The sequence below is a fragment of the Erinaceus europaeus genome, chromosome 5 (assembly GCF_950295315.1).
Source record: "Erinaceus europaeus chromosome 5, mEriEur2.1, whole genome shotgun sequence".
NCBI classification, from domain to species: Eukaryota; Metazoa; Chordata; class Mammalia; order Eulipotyphla; family Erinaceidae; genus Erinaceus; species Erinaceus europaeus.
This window is the reverse complement of record NC_080166.1, coordinates 83017756-83039238: the sequence shown is the minus strand read 5'-3', so window position 1 is coordinate 83039238 and position 21483 is coordinate 83017756. Positions and strand designations below refer to the sequence as shown.

General features: G+C 43.0%; 1 protein-coding gene across 1 annotated transcript in view; it reads left to right on the top strand.

The window, feature by feature from the left end:
• The window catches only part of SLC38A1 (solute carrier family 38 member 1), a 97622-nt gene that overhangs the window by 38284 nt on the left and 37855 nt on the right, over window positions 1–21483 (top strand). The window contains exons 4-5 of the mRNA XM_060191456.1: window positions 2939–3014; window positions 3805–3920. Coding sequence (XP_060047439.1) covers window positions 2939–3014; window positions 3805–3920 — 192 coding nt within the window. The remainder of the gene's footprint in view (window positions 1–2938; window positions 3015–3804; window positions 3921–21483) is intronic.

The following is a 21483-nucleotide window of genomic DNA, read 5'->3' as shown; positions in this document are numbered from 1 at the left end:
TGGCAGGGCCAGGGTGGTGGCACACTGGGTTGAGTGAATGTGTTACCATGCACAGAGACTCGGGTTTAAGTCCCTGGCCCCCATCTGCAAGGGGGAAGGTTCATGAATGGTGAAGTAGAGCTACAGGAAGAAAGAAATTGTGGTGCAGACCTACAAGATGGCTCACCCATGAAGGTGCCTTCTTTGCCATGCGTGCAACCCAGCTCCTGCCTCACTGGAGGAAGCATTGGTTTATGGTATCTTCCCCTCTGTCTCTCTATCTGAAAAACTCAAGCCAAAGTAATGAAGCCCTAACAATAACCAGTAAATAAATAAATTGATTAATAAACAAATAAATTGTGGCATGGCATATACAACAAAATGATGATCTTTCTAGTTGCAATAATATGAATAGACCTTGAGGGTATCATACTAAGATAAGTATGTCAGACAGTGAAAGACAAGTGCCACATTATCTTACTAACATGTTGAATGTGGAATAAAAACAAAGTCTTTACATTTTTTTTTAGCTTTTATTTTTTTATTTATAAAATGGAAACATTGATAAGATCATAGGATAAGAGGGGTACATTTCCACACATTGCCCACCCCCAGAGCTCCATATTCAATCCCCTCCCTTGATAACTTTCCTATTCTTAATCCCTCTGGGAGTAGGGACCCAGAATCACCTTGGGGTGCAGAAGGTGGAAGGTCTGGCTTCTATAACTGCTTCTCTGCTGAACACGGGTGATGACAGGCAGTCCATATTCCCAGCCTGTCTCTCTCTTTCCCCAGTGGGGTGGGGCTCTGGAGAGGCAGGGCTCTAAGACACAAGGTGGGGTTCTCTGCCCAAGGAAGTTTGGTTGGCATTATGGTATCATCTGGAACCTGGTAACTGAAGAAGAGTTAAGATATAATGCAGAACAAACTGTTGACTAATCATGAACCTAAAGACAAGAATATTGCAAATTAAGATTGGGGTCTCTGTTTTGGAAAAAGCTAGTAGGTCTATTTTAGGTATATTCCAGAGGGCCCATTGTTGTTATTTAACTTAAAAAGGGGGTTGGTTAAAGTCTGCTTGCGGTGTGTGAAAGGATTCACAGTGGGGGCTGGGAACTGGTTTAAACAATACAGGGTTTATTAGGGTAAAACAGGTGAAAGGCAAAATATGCACTTATCATCAAGGGTTAAGAGTACACTAGGTCCATAAAGTCTGAACATAGTTATCAAAGGTTTAGTCCCATAAGATAAACATTGTCAGCTCTGATAAAGGTTGCTCATGGTTGTAGAGGGTCTAAAAGTTTACTGGCTAGCAGAGTCACACGTGTTCAGTTCCCAGGAGAAGTAGCCATGGTGGATGGATGCCTGGAGCACCTCCACCGAGATGCTTATGACCAGGAGAAGCAGCAACAGCCAGAAAGGCCAGTTCTGGCTGGCTGTACTTTTCTTTGTACACCAGCACATACTGGATCTGCCCACAGTCCACCATGCACCTGCGCAGACCACTGCATACTCTGTAGCCAAGGCTGACGTCAGCACTGTGTGGGGACTTCCATCCATGGTCGCCGGTATACTGCGTCACCACAGCCTGTGACTTTAGTAGTTTTTGCCTGAGCCTGACATCTAATATGCAGGTGGGTCCAGGTTATTGTCTGGGGAGATGTTGTCAGAGTTGGAAAAAGGACTAGAAAATTGATCAGGGAAGATCAATTTGGGGAAGATCAAATATGGGGAAAGTATATAAACATTGTAACATTGTTAACTATAAACCCCATTGATTTGATCTGGGGCCCATGTTCAGCACAAGAGCCTATGTGACCTGCATCCCTGTAGGTCTGGGCTCACATTCTGTGGTCATGGCTAGAAACATTCCAGGCTGCACTAATTTCAGGGCCTATCTTCCTCGGGTAGTAGGTAGAGTATGTTGTCCAACCTCCCTTCAGAGAGTGGAACGTTCCCTACCATAGTTGATACACATTGAGGGCAAGGTCCTATAGGAGCCCACAAAGGGGTCCGTTGTTCCTGCTGGGGATGACCAGTGACAGTGGCTAGAAGGATCTGTTAGAGATCCCACATGTCTGTGTGGGAACCCCAGGTCTCCTTGCCTAGGCCCCAGGTGATAGGGTGTGATGGGGTGGCCTGGTAGTGACTAAAGCGTCATCATTAAAGTATGCCAGTCTCTTGCACCTATTCAGCTTTTGTAGTCCTTACTATGCCTGGCAAGGTTAACTTTGGAGTGATTGGGGCACATGTAATAGGAGGTAGGTGAGGAGGGTTTCTAGGTCTAAGTAGAAACTCTTTCATTAGGTACTTTAAGGTGTCTTTTCAGTTCTTTCTACTTTCTTGCTTCATTTTTTGACTCACTGAAAATTATTGTGCACTTTCCTTCAAAAAAACAAAGTCTTAAGTACAAGGAATAGCCAGTGATGGCTAAAGGTTAGGATGAAGATGAGCTGGGTAAAATGGTAGAAAAAGATAGATCACAGTACCTAAGCTTTCCACAGTGCCTAAGGGACAGGAACGTGGCCAAACAGGCACCTTCCCGGATGAGCTGAGTCCAGATTTTCAAAGTTCTTATTGCAAGGAAAAAACAAACAGAAAATAATGTGTTTAGGGCTGATGGACATTAACTAGATTTGTTGTGCATAAATTGGTAATATAGGCCCAGTCATTATACTGTATACCTAAAACTCATGTGTTTTATATTAATTATACTTCAATAAAAGACAAGAAACAAAAGAATAAGGCAAAGTACTTGTCCTTGGATCACTGTTTATCTGGTAAAACAATTAAATAACTGATATTGGAGGGTGGGGGGTGGGTGGAAAGTAGGAGGCATTGACTAGGACCGTAAGCTTTAATAGGTGTGTTGTCTGGGGAAGTAGTAAATCATCTAGTCAGAATGTTAAGCTTCATATTACTGTAGTGAAGTTAAATGTGCTCTACATATGTTTTACAGCAAGTTTATCTCTGATCGAGAGAGTAGAAGAAGCCTGACTAACAGCCACTTGGAGAAAAAGAAATGTGATGAATATGTAAGTGTCATTGTAATAAAGCTTGTTTACGGACCTTTTTAATCACATCAATTAGGGCAGATTTTAAAAAAATTATTAATGATTTAATAGTGGTTTACAAGATTGTGAGATAACAGGAGTACAATTCTATACAGTTCCTAGGACCAGAGTTCTGTGTTCCATCTATTCCATTCTATTGGAAGCTTCCCTATTCTTTATCCCTCTGGGAGTATGGACCAAAATTCTTCTTGGGGTGTGGAAGTTAGGAGGTCTGGCTTCTGTAATTGCTTCTCTGCTGGACATGGGCATTGGCAGATCGATTCATACCCCCAGCCTGTTTTGTCCTTCCCTAGTGGGGTAGGACTCTGGGGAGGGGCACCTTGGTGAGGTCATTGGGGCAGATAATTTTAATTCATGAGCATAGTACCAAAAGTATTGCCATCTACATTCTCCAGAACATTCTTCATAGCATTTATATTTTCCTTGGAATCCTGTAAAGAAAAAAAAAGAGAGAAAAAAGACACTTAGGTTTCTTCTTGCATTTTCTTTCCATGTTGGTTTCTAAGAGCCCCCCACCATACATACAAACATACATACATGCATGCATGTATACATACATACATATAATTATTTACCAGTATACCACTTACCTATTGGTAGTGGCAGGGATCAAACCTGGAACCTTTGGTGCACAAGTCTTATGCAGAACCACTGTGCTATGTACTCTGACCTAATAACACTTAAGGGTTATGATAAATTTTGCTGGGGGCAGTTCTGCTTAGTGTGAATGAATATTCCTCTCTTTGTTCAGATTCCAGGAACAACTTCATTGGGCATGTCTGTTTTCAACCTAAGCAACGCTATTATGGGCAGTGGGATTTTAGGATTGGCTTATGCCCTGGCAAACACCGGAATCCTACTTTTTCTGTAAGTGTTGATATATTTCCATTTTACAGCTGTATTTTGTCTATGTGTCGGTTCATATATAGAAGGCATTGGTAATGTTTCTAGAGTTTTGCATTTCTTCTCATGTTTTTCTAAATGGCTGCTAGTGCATATTTAACATTGTGTGAAGCATTCTTCACAGTGCAACTACTGTTTCATATTGTTTTTTAAAGATTTTATTTATTTATTAATGAAAAAGATAGGAGTAGAAAGAACCAGACATCACTCTGGTACATGTGCTGCCAGGGATTGAACTCTGGACCTCATGCTTGAGAGTCTGATGCTTTATCCACTGTGCCACCTCCCAGACCACCTGTTTCATCTTGTTTATGAAAAAGGAAGGAAAGCATCTGGCTGGTGGCATGCCCAATAGATTGCACGGTACCATGCATGAGGAACTAGGTTCAAGTCCCTGGCCCCCACCTGCAGCAGGAAAGCTTCATGGATGGTGAAACTGCTGCAGGTGTCTCTCGTTCTCCCTCTTTTTCTCCCCTTTCTTGATTTTTCTCTACCCCAAAAATAAAATATATTTTAAAAGGAAGGAGAAAATATTTTTATTAATCACCAGTGGTGAAGTAAGCACTTACTAAAAAGGACTTCAACCCTTGAAAATAACTATTTCCCCTTTACATTTATACTGTGACTGTTATTTTAAATCACAGTTAAGTTGGCCAAAATACCTAGTCAGTCACTGCTTAGGTATTTGGGTTGCTGTGAAGCATGTACCATGTGAAGCATGTATCCAAAGATAACTACGAATTTGTTACTGGTAAGTATTCCAGAAGCATAGAAGTATTCAACGTTTGGAAGATGAGGAATTGGTGTCTTCTTTCTCTCAGATTTGGTGGAAAGAAAATGGGTGATTGTCACTGGAACTAAATTCTGCTCACACTCTTGAATGGGACTCTGCAGATCCACTGAGGGCTTGTTTTCCAGTTAGCAGAACTAAGACATCACAGAATTGCTGTCAGGAGAATCCTTACCCTGCCCAAGTACCCCTCTTAAACCTTGCAGACTTGTCAGTCAGTGGTGTTTTGCCCAATGAGGCCAGGAAGACTTTTCTCTTCTCCCAAGATTTTGCCTTAACTCTCACTGCTGGCTTGTTTCGGCTCTGCATCATTTCCTTAGAAACAATGGCTCAAACATCTCCTTAAGCTTCTAAGGATATGCTTGCCACCTGCGACTCAGGCACCCGTACTGTGGGTCATGTTGGTGTGTAAACCCCCTCATTTGATGTGCCTGCCTAGAATGGGGAAGATGCCGTGTAGGACAGTGAGTTCAGTACTTCTTCCTTGTTATAAATCTAACTGAGAAGAGCTCTCTGGGGCCTTTCCTCTTCTGTGTCTTTTGAGCCAAACACTAGGTTTTAGGGTAAAATGACAAGAATTGAATCAGCTATTTTTTTAATTCATTTATGTATTAGTTTCTTTATTGGGGGATTAATGGTTTACAGTTGACAGTAAAACACCATAGTTTGTACATGTGTAACATTTCCTAGTTTTCCACATAACAGTTCAACCTCCCCTGGGTCCTCCTCTGCCCTCATGTTCCAGGACTTGACAACTATTTCTTTTCTTTTCTTTTTAAGCAGTGTGTGTGTGTGTGTGTGTGTGTGTGTGTGTGTGTGTGTGTGTGTGTGGTTAATGGTCTACAATATAGACATTGACACATGATACAGTCTCTCATCTCCCTATGGTAGGTATCTACAAAACGCTCTCTCACAGAAGGCTGGGCGGTGGTGCACTGGGTTAAGCACACATGTAAGAAGCGCAAGGACCTACTCAAGGATCCCAGTTCGAGCCCCCGACTCCCTACCTGTGGGGGGGGCAGTTTGCTTCACAAACGGTGAAGCAGGTCTGCAGGTGTTGCTTTCTCTCCCCCTCTCTATTGTCCCTCCTCTCTCAATTTCTCTCTGTCCTATCCAGTAAAAAGGAACAAACAAAAACTGCTTTCACCCCCAACTTGGGTCCTTTTCCACTGTCAAGTACCAGAACCCCAAAGCTTCCCACCTCTCACCCCCTACTCTCACCCCCTGCCCTCCTTGTCCAAAGTCTTTTGTTTTTCGTTGTTTTTTTTTTAAATCTAGTATCAGAGATTAACTCAGGATCTCTACCTTTGAGCCACACCCTACCCTTTAATTGAGAGCTTGAAAAACAGGAATACACACATGCACAAACATGCGAGGGAGAGGGAGAGGAAGAGGGAGAGGCAGAGGGAGAGGGGAGAGGGAGAGGGGTGAGGCAGAGGGAGGGGAGAGAGGGAGAGGGGTGAGAGAGAGGGAGAGGGGTGAGAGAGAGGGAGAGGGAGAGGGAGGGAGACCTTGCATGCAGGGCAGACACTCCACTACTGAGCTACTTCCCTGATCCCACAAAATATTTTTTGTTTAATTTTTTAATTATCTTTATTTATTGGATAGAGACATCCAGAAATCGAGAGGAAGAGGGCGATAGAGGGGGAGAGAGACAAACACCTGCAGCCCTGCTTCACCACTTGTGAATCTTTTCTACTGCAGGTGGGGATTGGGGGCTTGAACCTGGGTCCTTGCTCATTGTAATATGTGCACTCAACCAGGTGTGCCACCACCCAGGCCTCCAAAATATTTTTTTTTCCTTCAAAGTATTCTTTAGTGTAGTTATTAATGAGAGAGAACATCAGAGTATCTCTCTGGCACATTGGATGTCAGGAATCGAACTCAGGACCTCATGCTTGAGATTAAAGTGCTCAAGCTACTGTGCCACCTCCTGGGCTGCAGAATATATATTTTCTTAATTGGGGAATTAATGGTTTACAGTCAATAGTAAAATATAGTGGTTTGTACATGTGTCACATTTCTCAGTTTTCCACATAACAATTCAACCCGTTCTAGGTCCTCTTCTGCCATCATGTTCCTGGAACTAAATCCTCTCCACCACCCCAGAATCTTTTACTTTGGTGCAATATACAAACTCCAGTCCAAGTTCTGCTTTGAGTTTTCCCTTCTGTTTTTATTTTTCAACTTCTGTCTATGAGAGAGACCATCCCATATTTATCCTTCTCTTTCTGGCTGATCTCACTTAACATGATTCCTTCAAGCTCCATCCATGATGCTGCGGTAGCACAAATTTTTTTTATGACGATTGTTTTGGTATGTGTGGGACTCTAACCTTCTGAGGAGATGAGGGTGCAGCTTGTGTGTTTGTGTGCCTGCTTTTCAGTGCACCGAGTCTATCTTGGCGTTACTCTCGATCGCACTCTGTCACTTCACGAACATCTCATAAAAACTGCAGCAAAGGTGGGTGTGAGGAATAACTTCATTGCAAGACTGGCCAGCTCCTCATGGGGCGCGAGTGCTTCCACACTACGATCATCATCTCTGGCATTATGCTATTCCACTGCAGAATACTGTGCCCCAGTATGGTTCCGTAGCCCCCATGTCCACTTGGTCGATTCCAAATTATATTCCTCCATGAGGATAATTTCTGGAACCATCCATTCCACCCCGGTTCCATGGCTGCCAGTTCTTAGCAACATCGCCCTGCCAGATATTCGTTGGGATGCGGCATCATCTAAGTTCATTTCCCACGTCTACGCTCGACCGGACCTGCCAATATACGCGGATATCTTCGCCCACCCTGTCCAACGCTTGACGTCTCGTCACCCAATCTGGTCCCCTACGCCTACTCTGAACTTCTCTCTTCCAGACTCTTGGAAACAGAGTTGGCAGTCAGCTGAGGTAAAGAACAAACACCTCATCACAGACCCCTGCAAGCGTCAACCCGGCTTTGACCTAGCACGTTATGATTGGGCCCTCCTCAATCGCTATCGAACAGGCCATGGCCGGTGCGCCGCTATGTTCCATCGCTGGGGAGCCAGAGATGACCCGAACTGCCCCTGCGGCTCCAGACAGACTATGACCCACATAGTCAACGACTGCCACCTCTCCAGATTCAAAGGAGGTCTCGAAACTTTACATCAGGCTCAACCTGACGCTGTTGTCTGGCTACGGAAGAAGGGCAAACGCTAGAAGAAGAAGTGCACCAAGGCAGGACATCTGACTGCTGGGCACAGTTCCTCTTCTAAAAGGCTCCGTAGTCTTAAGCTAGTTAGTCGTACTAAGCTTCTTTTCCTCCTTTTTGAAATGAATACATATCTCTAGAATAATGACAGGACTCTGCCAGCCTACAAAACTTTATGACTAGCTACTTTGAGTCATTCTGGAGGTGATACTTAGGTTCTGTCACTGAGGAATGTATTTTACTTTGGTTTATTTTTCCAAAATCGTAATTGACGGGCTACATTAATCTAGGATATAGAGACAACTCTTTAATGAGGATGATGATTATTGTAGCTCTGAGTTTGTGCATGTTTTACATGGAACCCTTGTAGCCACTGTGAGGAAGGTACTGTGGTTAGTTCCCTATTTCATAGAAAACAAATGGAGGTAGAGAGGGGCAGCTTTTACTTTTGTATATTTCTTTTGTTGTTATTCTGGGAACTCCCTTCACCTCTCTTTGGAAGATCCCCTGCTCTCTTCCTCTTTCTAGATCTACTTCCTTGCTTCTATTGCTGAGAAAGAATAACTAGAGATAAATCTTTTGAGACCTTCTTGTCTGAGGAATGATTTTTTTCCCCTTCCTCTTTGGTGGTTTGGTTGCCTTTGGAGCTCTACATGGCTAATCATTTTCCTTCAGGATTTTGAAGCAATTGCTCTATTGCCTACTTGTTTCCTGCTGTGAAGTCCCACATGCACATGATACCCAATTATTTACATGTAGCCAGGGCGTTTGTTTTGACTGGAAGCTCCTCAAATCTCATTGTTGCCAGTGTTGTGCATTTTCCCAGTGATACTAGTCCCAATGTTATCATCCACTGTGACAGGCACTTGCTCCATCCTTTCCCCTTAGACATTTGTGGCCTTCAGTTTTGGAGACATTTTCTTGCATTATTGTGTATTTCTTTCTTTTCTCTCTTTTTCTCTTGAGCTCTTACCCAGATTTTGGGTCCTCTGTATGAGTCCTCTAATTTGTCAGTTTTCCTTTATAATTTCTGAACATTTCATGGTGCTTTCTGGGCTGTGTCCTCAACTTTCTCCCAACTCTCTATTGAATATGCTATTACTGTTATTTTTTATGGGAATTTCTTAAATGTTCCTTTTATATTATTTTACTTATATTTTATGGTCTTGTTATCTTTACAGGTTCTAATGATAGTTTTTTTCTATTATGGAAAACTTCAGATATATTAAAAACAGTGTAAATCTGAAAATTCAGGAGACCCACACAGTGTCTTCACTGGGGATGAAAGAATTGCACTGACACACAGATAAAGGTAGTAATTAGACCATTTCCCATGGAGGGTTACATTTAGGGTGTTTATGTAAGGAAACAAGGTAGATATGGTATGTGGTTAAAGAAAATTGTTGATTAGCGTTGTAGCCTGGGAGGTGGCACAGTAGATTAAAAGCACTAGACTCTCAAGCATGAAATTCTGTATTCAACCCTGTGCCAGAGTTTTTCTCTTTTCTCTTGCTCATAAATAAACATTAAAAAAAAAAAAAAAACTTGATCAGTATTAACTACCTTACTGTTTACTGATTCTTTTTTTTTTTTTTTTTGTATTTCTTTTTTATTTCTTTATTGGGGAATTAATGTTTTACATTCAACAGTAAATACAATAGTTTGTACATGCATAACATTCCCAGTTTCCCATATAACAATACAACCCCCACTAGGTCCTCTGTCATCCTTCTTGAACCTGTATTCTACCCCCGCACACACACCCACCCCAGAGTCTTTTACTTTGGTGCAATACGCCAATTCCATTTCAGGTTCTACTTGTGGTTTTTTTTTTTTTTCTGATCTGTTTTTCAACTTCTGCCTGAGAGTAAGATCATCCCATATTCATCCTTCTGTTTCTGACTTATTTCATTTAACATGAGTTTTTAAGGTCCATCCAAGATCAGCTGAAAACGGTGAAGTCACCATTTTTTACAGCTGAGTAGTATTCCATTGTGTATATATACCACAACTCAGCCACTCATCTCTTGTTGGACACCTGGGTTGCTTCCAGGATTTGGATATTACAAATTGTGCTGCTAAGAACATATGTGTACACAGATCTTTTTGGATGGATGTGTTGGGTTCCTTAGGATATATCCCCAGGAGAGGAATTGCAGGATCATAGGGTAGGTCCATGTCTAGCCTTCTGAGAGTTCTCCAAACTGTTCTCCACAGAGGCTGGACCAATTTACATTCCCACCAGCAGTGCAGGAGGGTTCCTTTGACCCCACACCCTCTCTAGCATTTGCTGCTGTTACCTTTTCTGATGTATGACATTCTCACAGGAATGAAGTGGTATCTCAATGTTGTCTTTATTTGCATTTCTCTGACAATCAGAGACTTGGAGCATTTTTTCATGTGTTTCTCAGCCTTTTCGATCTCTTCTGTGGTGAATATTCTGTCCATGTCCTCCCCCCATTTTTGGATGGGGTTATTTGTTGTCTTGTTGTTGAGTCTGGCAAGCTCTTTATATATGTTGGTTATTAAACTCTTGTCTGATGTATGGCATGTAAAGATCTTCTCCCATTCTGTGAGGGGTTTCTTGGTTTGGGTAGTGGTTTCTTTTGCTGTGCAGAAGCTTTTTAATTTGATGTAGTCCCATAGGTTTATACTTGCCTTAGTCTTCTTTGTAACTGGAATCGTTTCATTGAAGATGTCTTTAAAATTTATGTGGAAAAGAGTTCTGCCAATATTTTCCTCTAAGTATCTGATAGTTTGTGGTCTAACATCCAAGTCCTTGATCCACTTGGAATTTACTTTTGTATTTGGTGAAATACAGTGATTCAGTTTCATTCTTCTGCATGTTTCAACCCATTGTTTCCAGCACCATTTGTTGAAGAGACTCTGCTTTCCCCATTTAATAGTCTTGAGCCCCTTTGTCAAAGATTAGATGTCCATAGGTGTGGGGCCTCATTTCTGGGCTCTCAATTCTAGTCCACTGGTCAGTGTGTTTATTCATGTTCCAGTACCAAGCAGTTTTGATGACAATGTCCCTATAATACACTTTGAGATCTGGGAGTGTGATGCCTCCAGTTCTGTTCTTTTTTCTCAAGATTGTTTTGGCAATTCTAGGTTCCTGGAGTGCTACGGTTACTCCTTCCCCTTCCCATTCTCGCAAAAGCTGCTCCTATAAAAGTCTTTCTTCTTCCGCACCTCGTTCTCTTGCCAGTGCTTCACTCCGGTGTTCAGACGCAGGAAATGTTACTGCGTGAGGCGGCCATTTTCGCTACCTCCACGTGGCCCAACCTGCTTCTCTAGCTCCCAACTCTGAGGTGCCAGTGCAAATAAAGATTTGTGTTTCCTCTTCGCTCTGGACCCCTCCTCTCTCTCTTCTCCACGGCCCGTGCACAACAACACTAGGTCTTTTCTGGTTCCAGATAAACATTTGTTCTATTCTAATTCCACTGTCATCTGAGAAGATGCTTGGGATGATTTCAATGCTCTTGAATTTGCTGATGTTGTCTTTGTGACCTAACATATGGTCTATCCTTAATAATGACCCATGTGGATTTGAGTAAAATGTGTATTCCAGTTTCTTGGGATGCATGACTCTGACAATGTCCAATAGTTCTAGTTTATCTATCTCTTCATTTAGCTCCCTTATGTCTTTATTGATTTTCTGCCTGGATGATCTGTCAAGTTGAGAGAGTGGGGTGTTGAAGTCCCCTACTATGACTGTGTTCCTGTTAATGTATTGCTGTAGCTCTTTCAGTAGACATTTGATGTATTTAGATGGCTTCTCATTGGGTGCATAGATGTTAATAATTGTTAAGTCCTCTCATCCTCTGAGTATTAAGTAGTGTCCATTCCTATCTTTTTTAATCTTTTAAATTTTTAATCTTTTTAATCTTTTTAATTTGAAAGTCTATTGTGTCAGATATGAGAATAGCTGTTCCTCCCCTTTTTTGTGGGCCATTGGCTTGTATGATAGTTTTCCATCCTTTCACTTTAAGTCTGTGTTTGTCTTGTTGAGTTAGGTGGGTTTCCTGTAGACAGCATATTGTTGGGTTGTATTTTCTGATCCATGTTCCTACTCTGTGTCTTTTAATAGGTGAATTCAGGCCATTGACATTGATTAATATCAAAGATTGAAGACATTTTGATGCCATTCTTGTAGAGTTTTAGAGTGTTCTGATATATGACCCATTTGTCATGGTCTGACTGTATGTATATATATATATATATATATATATATATATATATATATATATATATATATATGGAAGACCTTTCAGAACTTCTTTCAGGCAGGCTTGGTGATAGTTGATTCCTTCAACTGTTGCTTGTCTGAGAAGGTTTTTATGCCTCCATTTAGTCTGAATGACATTCTTGCAGGATCTAGTATTTTTGGTTGAAAGCCTTTCTCATTGAGCACTCGACAGATATCTTGCCATTTTCTTCTGGCCTGTAGTGTTTGTGTGGAGAAGTCTGCTGCTAATCTTATGGGTTTTCCTCTGTAGGCCACTCTTTGTTTTTCTCTTGCAGGATCCTTTCTTTATTTTTTCTCTTCAGGATCCTTTCTTTATCCTTATTCCTTTCCATTCTAAGTATGATGTGTCTTGGTGTCTTTAAGTCTGGGTTAATTCTGTTTGGGACCCTCTGGGCTTCTTGAACCTTTATGTCTTTGATGTTGTCTAAGGAAGTTTTCAGCTATTATGGCCTAAAGAATGCTTTCTTCCTCTCCCTCTCTTTCTTCCTCTGGTAAGCCAATAATGCGTATATTGTTTCTTTTGAAGTCATCCCATAGGATTCTGTTGTTGTTTTTAGCATCTCTTAATCTCTTTGAGATCTCTTACTTCTTTTTAGTTGTCTCTAATCCATTCTCGATCTTGCTAATTCTGTCTTCAGCCTCATTGATTCTATTCTCTCTCCCCTCTACTGTTTTCTGGAGTTCATCTATTTTGTTACCCTCTTCTGATACTGTTTTAGCTTGTTCAGCTAGTTGTGTTCTTAGCTCAGCTATTTCAGCGTTCAGCTCTCTAATAACCTTGAGATAATTAGTGTATTCTTCCATATTCTCATTTGTTGTTCCTGTATTTCTGATTACATTTCTTTCAAACTCTTTACTCACTCCTGTGATTATTTCCTTAGCTAGTGTTTGGATGTTGACCTCATTATTTTGTGCTTCACCCTTTGGGGGGCTTTTAGCTGGACTCTTGTCCTGGTTTGTTTCTCCATTATTTCTTCTTGTTGGTTTACCCATTTTATATATTATGTTATGAGTTCCCTTTCTCAGTACTTTTCAAATTACTGATCACTATTGCCTGGATTGAGTCGTGTCTAAGTAAGGTTCTTCTTCTAGCGTTTGCCCTTCTTCAGTAGCCAGACAACAGCGTCAGGTTGAGCCTGATGTAAAGTTTCAAGACCTCCTTTGAATCTGGAAAGGTGGCAGTCGTTGACTATGTGGGTCTGTCTGTAGCCGCAGGGGCAGTTCGGGTCGTCTCTGGCTCCCCAGCGATGGAACATAGTGGTGCACTGGCTAAGTAAGGTAATTAAAGGGTTCACAGTGGTGCAAGTTAACAGTTGTTTCAGTAGTATTTCAATCCCTGAGTTGGAGCTCAGTGGTTTAAAAGCCTCTTTTTTCTTCCCTGTAGGATGTGTGAGGCTGAGGGCTTTTAAACTACAGTAGGCTTCTTAGCTTAATCACTGACTCCCGACCAAGAGATAAGGCAGGGTGTGGCAGAGATAATCCAGTGGTTATGCAAAGAGACTTTCACAGCCCCACAGCTATGCCACTGAGGTATAGGTCTTTTCTTGAATTTCCTGGTTAGATCTCTGTCCCCTGGTGTCCCTCCCTGTCGCTGCTCCAGATTCTGAGGGCAGTAACAATGGAGACTCAGAGTTGCACTTGGTGAGTCTCCGGGGAGTCCTCTCCTCCCTTCAGCTGTCCCCTTGTTGGTGGAACAGACTGGAGGTGGTGTCTCAACTGATAAACTGCCGGACTGTTACCAGCCACTTAGTCTCTCCTCTCTGTCACCTGCCACACGTGTTTGCACTCACTGGTGATTTGGTGGGTTCCTGTAGTCGTTCTAGTCCTGTCTTGTTTCGGTCCTAGGTGGTCTCCTTTGGTATTCCTAGTTGAGAGGAGAAGAGAGGAGAGGAGAGGAGAGGAGAGGAGAGGAGAGGAGAGGAGAGGAGAGGAGAGGAGAGGAGAGGAGAGGAGAGGAGAGGAGAGGAGAGGAGAGGAAGGGAGGGGAGTGGAGGGGAGGGAAGGAGAGGGGAGGGGAGGGGAGGGGAGGGAAGGAGAGAGGAGGGGAGGGGAGGGGAGGGGAGGGGAGGGGAGGGGAGAGGAGAGGAGAGGAGAGGAGAGGAGAGGAGAGGAGAGGAGAGGAGAGGAGAGAGGAGAGGAGAGAAAGAAATCTGCTGCTGCTCATAGCCCCGCCTGCGGAAGTCTCTTACTGATTCTTGAGAAAGGGGAAAGGAAACTGATAGACTCCAGCTTCTAATTAAAGCTCATACTCATTGATCCTGGAAGACTTTTTGAAATAATTATTTGCTTTGTGTTTTTTTGTAATATATATTTGTGTGTGTGTGTGTGTGTGTTTGTGTGTAGATATATGTGTATACATATATATATTAATTTTTTTCATATTTATTTATTTTTCTTTTGTTGTCCTTGTTGGTTTTTATTGTGGTTGTAGTCATTATTGTTGTTATTGATATCGTCGTTGTTGGATAGGACAGAGAGAAATGGAGAGAGGAGGGGAAGACAGAAGGAGAAGAGAAAGATAGACACCTGCAGACCCGCTTCACCGCCTGCGAAGTGACTCCCCTGCAGGTGGGGAGCCAGGGGCTTGAACTGGGATTCTTATGCTGGTCCTTGCGCTTTGCACCCACCACCTGCGCTTAACCCGCTGCGCTACCGCCTGACTCCCACATATATATTTTTTATTTTACTTTGCTAGGACAGAAGTTGAGAGAGGAAAGGGATATAACACAGACACCTGCAGCACTGCTTCTCCACTCATGAAACCTCCCCCTTTTGGTAGAGACCAGGGGCTCCAACCTGGGTCTTTGTGCATAACATATGTGTCCAACCACAAATCACCTCACCTCTCCTATGATTCTTTTTGAAGATGTTATTTATTCATTAACATGAGGATGAGAGACAGAACCAGAGCATCACTTGGCGAAAGCACATGAATACACAAGTTAACATGCATGTCTTTATCCAGTTCCCAGCTTTCATTCCAGCACCCTTCTAGCCTACAAATGGGCTTAGTTTCTTACCTAGAGACTGTTACCTTATACTTTGCTAAGAAGACATTTTATTTATTTATTTATTTATTTATTTTTTAAAAACTTTATTTCCCTTTTGTTGCCCTTGTTTTTATTGTTGTAGTTATTATTGTTGTTGTTATTGAAGTCGTCATTGTTGGATAGGATGGAGAGAAATGGAGAGAGAAGGAGAAGATAGAGAGGGGGAGATAAAGATAGATACCTGCAGACCTGCTTCACTGCCTGTGAAGTAACTGCCCTGCAGGTGGGGAGCCAGGGGATCAAACTGGGATCATTAGCTGGTCCTTGTGCTTTGTGCCACGTGCACTTAACCCACTGCGCTACCACCAGACTCCCTATTTATTTATTTTTTAAATGACTTTTTTAATTGGATAGAGACAGTGGAATTGAGACCGTTGGAGGAGATAGAAAGGGAGAGAGACAGAGAGACATCTGCAGCCCTATTTAACCACTCATGAAGCTTTCCCCTTCCTGGTGGGGACTAGGGGCTTGAAGCTGGGTCCTTGAGCACCATATTGTGAGTGCTTAACCAGGTGTATCACTGCCTGGCCCCAGAATGTATTTTCAGACATTGACCTGGATGGAGCTGGAGCAATGACTGGCTCAGCTTTCCAGTGTAGATGCCTAGGTTGAAGAGTCCCACTGTTTACTGCAAGAAGGGCAACAGGTCACCTTTACTGTTCCTTCCACTGCCCCCCTACACCCACCAGCACCTTTTGGGTAGTGCAAATGAGGGTGTTCTTGACATTCCCCGCTTCCAGTTTACAATTCAGGAGTAAATTATTTTTTCGATCTACTATGCTTCAAGCTTGATTGGTTTTTAGTTATATTGATCCCAGGGACCAATCAATCTCCTGACTCACGACTCCATTTCTCACTGAAGCAAAGCATTCAATAAAAATTGACTTGCCTGATTGAAGGAAAGCTTCCCTAAGGATATTACTATTGTCAATCAGTTTGGCTGCTTGCAAGTTTCGGGACACACACACACACACACACACACACACACACACACACACACACACACACACACACACAGCACATCAGACCTTCCACTTGAAGTTCATGAAGGCAGATGAAGAAGGGAGCCACGATTTCAACTTTTCCACCAACTGTTAGACTCAGACCCTGTGACAAAGACTCATTCTGTGACTGCGGTTGAACCAGCTGTTCCCACAGCTGCTCCAAGCCAAAAGCAGTTGGCAGGATGGAGATTGTTCATCTGGTACAGGGCCGCGTTCCAGACTCTTATTGACCAACATGGCAAAGGCGTCCAAGCCTGTCCAGGCCTCTTTAGAAAAGCAGCTGAGACGGCTCCTCTATGTCTCCCCAAGACTGGAAGTTGGGCTTTCTCTGGAGTCATCTGGAAATTTGCTGGGTGATTTCTTTTTCTTGGATGCATTTGAGTCAATACCTCTCGGTCTCTATCTGTCTGTCTCTCCCTCTCCCCCCCCCCCCAAGCCATAATGGCTTTCATCCCTGTAGAACACACATCTGATTCAGTCAGCCCTAGTGAATCCTGCTCTGCTGTGAGAATGCTGAAAGGTTTTGAATTTGCCTAAACTCTGGATCTTTTAATTTCATCCCAAGAGCAGATAGAATAGTAGCTGGAGGGGGCCATGCGGTAGTGCAGCAGGTTAAGCGCACATAGTGCAAAGCTCAAGGACCAGCATAAGGATTCCAGTTCGAGCCCCCAGCCCCCTAACTGCAGGGAGATCGCTTCACAGATGGTGAAGCAGGTCTGCAGGTGTCTGTCTTTCACTCCCCCTCTCTGTCTTCCCCTCCTCTCTCCATTTCTCTCTGTCCTATCCAACAACAATGACAGCAATAACAATGATAAACAACAAGGGCAACAAAAGGGGAAAAATAGCTTCCAAGAATGGTGGATTTGTAGTATAGGCACCTAGTCTCAGTAATAACCTTGGAGACAAAAAAAAAAGAAAGAAAAAGAAAGAATAGTAGCTGGAATAAGGTCTACAGCTGTTCTGAAGGAACATGCAGGAACAGATATATGCAGCCACTGTGAGACACGATAGATACTTCAGGGCAAAGTGTTCCGATTGAAGCTTTCTCTGAGCATCTACGTAAGGGGCAGTGGTTTTGAACTTGGATAGTGCACTGCTTTGCTATGTACATGTGCACAGCCCAGATTCAAGCCCAGCTCCCACTGCATTGAAGGAAGCTTTGTTCATATCCTACTCCTCTCCCTGTGAGGCCATGTCGGAGCCATCTTCTTCAGAAGCATTTCTCTGATCCTTCCAGATAAAGAGAGACTCTATCCCCTACCCCAACTCCACACCACACACCACCGCCCTCCCCCCCCATACTCTTTTGTCTTTGTCTAAAAGCAAGTCTCACTTCCATTATCCCAGCCATGTGTTTTCCCTTCTCTGTTGAACACTGATCCCTGCGGGGACTGGATTAATGCTTAACTCTTTGTTCATATCCTACTCCTCTCCTTGTGAGTTCTGGAATAGTGCTTGAGCCACTTGTTTTTCAATAAAGATTCACTAACAATGAAATGGTTTATAAGAATTAGATTTTACAGAATAAAAGCAAGACTTTAGGCAGCAGAGATGAATAATTGTTGTTATTTGTGTTAATTTTTTTTTTTGCCTCCAGGGTTATTGCTGGGTCTCAGTGCCTGCACCATGAATCCACTGTTCCTGGAGGCTATTTTTTTTCCTTTTGTTGACCTTGGTGTTGTCGTTATTGTTGCCATTGATGCCGTTGTTGTTGGATAGGACAGAGAGAAATAGAGGAGGGGAGACAGAGGGGGAGAGAAAGACACCTGCAGACCTGCTTCATCACCTGTGAAGCGACCCCCCCTGCAGGTGGGGAGCTGGGGGCTCGAGCCAGGATCCTTGTGCATTGTGCCCTGTGTGCTTAACCTGCTGCAGTACTGCCCAACCACCCCTATTAACTTTTTTATTGATTTAATGATGGACAAGACCTTAGGATAAGAGGGATACAATGCCACATAATTCCCACCACCAGGTCTCTGTATCCCATCCACTCCCCTGATAGCTTTCCTATTCTTTTTATCCCTCTGGGAGTATGGACCCAGGATCATTATGGGGTGCAGAAGGTGGGAGGTCTGGCCTCTGTAATTGCTTTACCACTGGACATGGATGTTGGCAGGTGGGTCCATACTTCCAGCCTGTCTCTGTCTTTCCCTAGTGGGGAGGTGGAGCTTCAGGACACATTGGTGAGGTTGTCTGCCCAGAGAAATCAGGTTGGCATCATGGTAGCATCTGCAACTTGATGGCTTAAAAAGCATCAAGACATAAAGCAGGAAAAATTGATGGTCAGGAACCTAAAGGTTAAGAATAGAGTAGATGATATTTGGGGTCTCCATTATGGAAAAAGCTAGTAGGTCTATTTTAGGTATCTTCCAAGGGGCCCTTGACTTTACTAATTTTTGCCTGAGCCAGACAGCTAACATGTAGCTGGGCTAAAATTGTCTGGGGAAGACGGTGTCAGAGCTGGAAATAAGACTAGGAAGCTGTATCAAGGAGGAGAGTAACTCCCAAATATGCCAAAAGTATATAAGTATCATTAACTGTAAACCCCATTGATTTGGTCTGGGGTCCATATTCAGTACAGCACCTGTTTGACCTCTGCATCCCTGTCAGTCTGAGCTCGAATTCTGTGGTGATAGTTAGCAACATTCTAGGCTGCACTCATTGTGGGACCGTCTTCCTAGAGTGACAAAAGTATGTTGGACCAGCCTCCCTTTGGAGAGTGGGGCAGTCCTTACCAATATTGATCCACATTGAGGGTAAGGTCCTGTAGAAGCCCACAGGGTATCCCACTATGTTGTTCCTGACCAGTGATAGTGGAAAGAGGGATCTGTTAGGGGTCTAGGCTCATCTGTCTGTGTGAGAATCCCAGAATTCCCTAAGTAGAGCCTTGGAGGATGAGGTGGACTGGTAGTGGCCAAAAGAGACATCATTAATGTGTGCTGGTCTCTTGCCCTTACCCAGCTTTTGAAGTCTTTACTTTGTCTGACATGGCTAGCCTTGGAGTGATTGGGGGAAGGGAAATAGGAAGTATGTAAGGAGAGCATCTAGGCCTAAGTAGAAACTATTTGATTAAATACTTTACGGTGTCTTATTATTGTTAATTTTTATAAAGGTGGAAATTGAGAGGGAAGGGTAGATAGAGGGTGAGAGAGAGATCTCAGTCTGCTCCACCGCTTGGCGCTTGAACCTGGGTCCTTGTACACGGTAATGTTTGCATTCTACCAGATACACCATCACCTGGGCCCAATTTTTGTGAAGTCCTGAGAGGGGGACAAACCAAATGAAAGATTTTGTTCTCCCTAGAGTTTTTAGTATCAATAGATTGTGGAGATATGTATTTATGATCTTAGTTAGTGCTAAGCTAACTAGACTCAGCTCCAAGGGTTACTTTCCTAGGAGTGGCACCTTCATTTGAAAGTGATTTAAAAAAAAAAGATTCAGAGCCGGCAGGAAGGGACACACACACACACACACACACACACACATTAGTATTAAATGACCTAAAGGGTATTTATTGTTAGATTGCTGTTTTCAGAAAGAATAGCAATTGTCAATTTATAACAGTTGCCTTAATTTTGTAATAGACTGTTTGATTTAACTATCCATGAATTCTTTTCTTCTTATCTCTTCTCTCTTATCTCCTATAGACTCCTAGCCTCACACCCCAGAATGCTCCATTGTATTGACTACAATTAAATTATTTACAAACAAACCAGTGCAGTAGCCATACCACTGAGGTTAACTCTGAAAAATTAGGGATTCTGTAAATTGAGACTAGACTACCAGCTGCCTCTGCTCTTACAGTTCAGTATTTTACAGTCAAACCTCCATTGGGTGGGCAGAACTGGAATTAGAACTATAGACATCTCAATCAGGAGAACAAGACTCACCCTAAGTCTTGTTCATCTGTTACAGATATTTGTTTGTTTTTCTCTTGTCACCATAATGAATGCTTCACTCTACCAGAAGCTTGCAGTGAAATAAATACTCTGAAGTCTCTGACTGTTTTTTAGTAAACTCTTAAATTGGAGTGAGCTTGCAATGTACCCTTGCAATTACTCAGTATGTTTTTTTTTTTTACTCAGTATGTTTTATTATTATTAGATACAGACCAAAATTGAGAGGGAAGGTGTGATAGGGAGACAGAGAGACACTTGCAGCACTGCTTCACCACTCATGAAGCTTTCCCCCTGCAGGTGGGGACCAGGGGCTTGAACCTGCGCATTGTAACTTGTGTGCTCAACCAGGTGTGCCACCACCTGGCCTCCCTCAGCATGTTCTTGCATTGTCGTTGCTTTAATACTCTGTGTGTCAATGAAATACTAGCCTGAACCACACCTGTGCTAACTTGTCTTCTTTGCACTCCTTCCTTTGCTTCCCAAGGACATAACTCAAATGGGATCTTCTGATATAAAAGTGGGACAGTTAAGAGGAAGTTAGTAAGGGTGATGGGTGGTGGCATACTTGGTTGAGCCCACATGCTACAGGCCGCCTGAGTTTAAGCTCCCAGACCCCACCTGCAGGGAGAAAGCTTCACGAGTGGTGAAGCAGAGCTGCAGGAATCTCTCTCCCCTTCTCTATCTCCTCCTTCCATCTCAGTTTCTGTTTCTGTCCAGTAAATGAATAAATTAAAAAAATATTTTTGAAAGGGGGAAATCAATAAGGAAACCAGTCTTCCGGATGTTCCCAGGAGGTCCTGGGGTCCAGTGATATTCATCTTCCATCTTGTCAGTCATGACTTATTTGTTTAAATTCTTCACTCTATAGTCACTGCTCCTTAGAAATGATCTGAAGAGAACGTCCTTGTCCTTCAGCTGGCAGCAAAATCCACTGGCATCAGAGCCTCCTGTTTGGGAAGAATAATACTGGAAGGGGAGCAGCGACACATTCAAGCTTGCCAGCGTCTGAAATACATGTGAAAAGGACAGCGGCAGTGTCCTTAAGTGCCATTGAGATCCACTAGATTGAGAGGCTTTTCAGAAGTCAGAAAAGTGGTTAAGTGTGCTAAAAATGAGTGCCCCTCTGGTAAACAGTTGGCAAGTGTGGGAGATGAGTCCCACCCATTTTTTTTTTTTTAAAGTTGAGCAGGGTGAGTTGGTGAGTCAGCTGAGATGTATCTGATAGGAGCTTTTTAATAATAAGTCAGTTCTCTTGTTCTAGAGAGGTTGAGGGCAATGGTGTGTGTGTGTGTGTGTGTGTGTGTGTGTGTGTGTGTGTGTGTGTGTTCCTCTATATGCCAGGTAA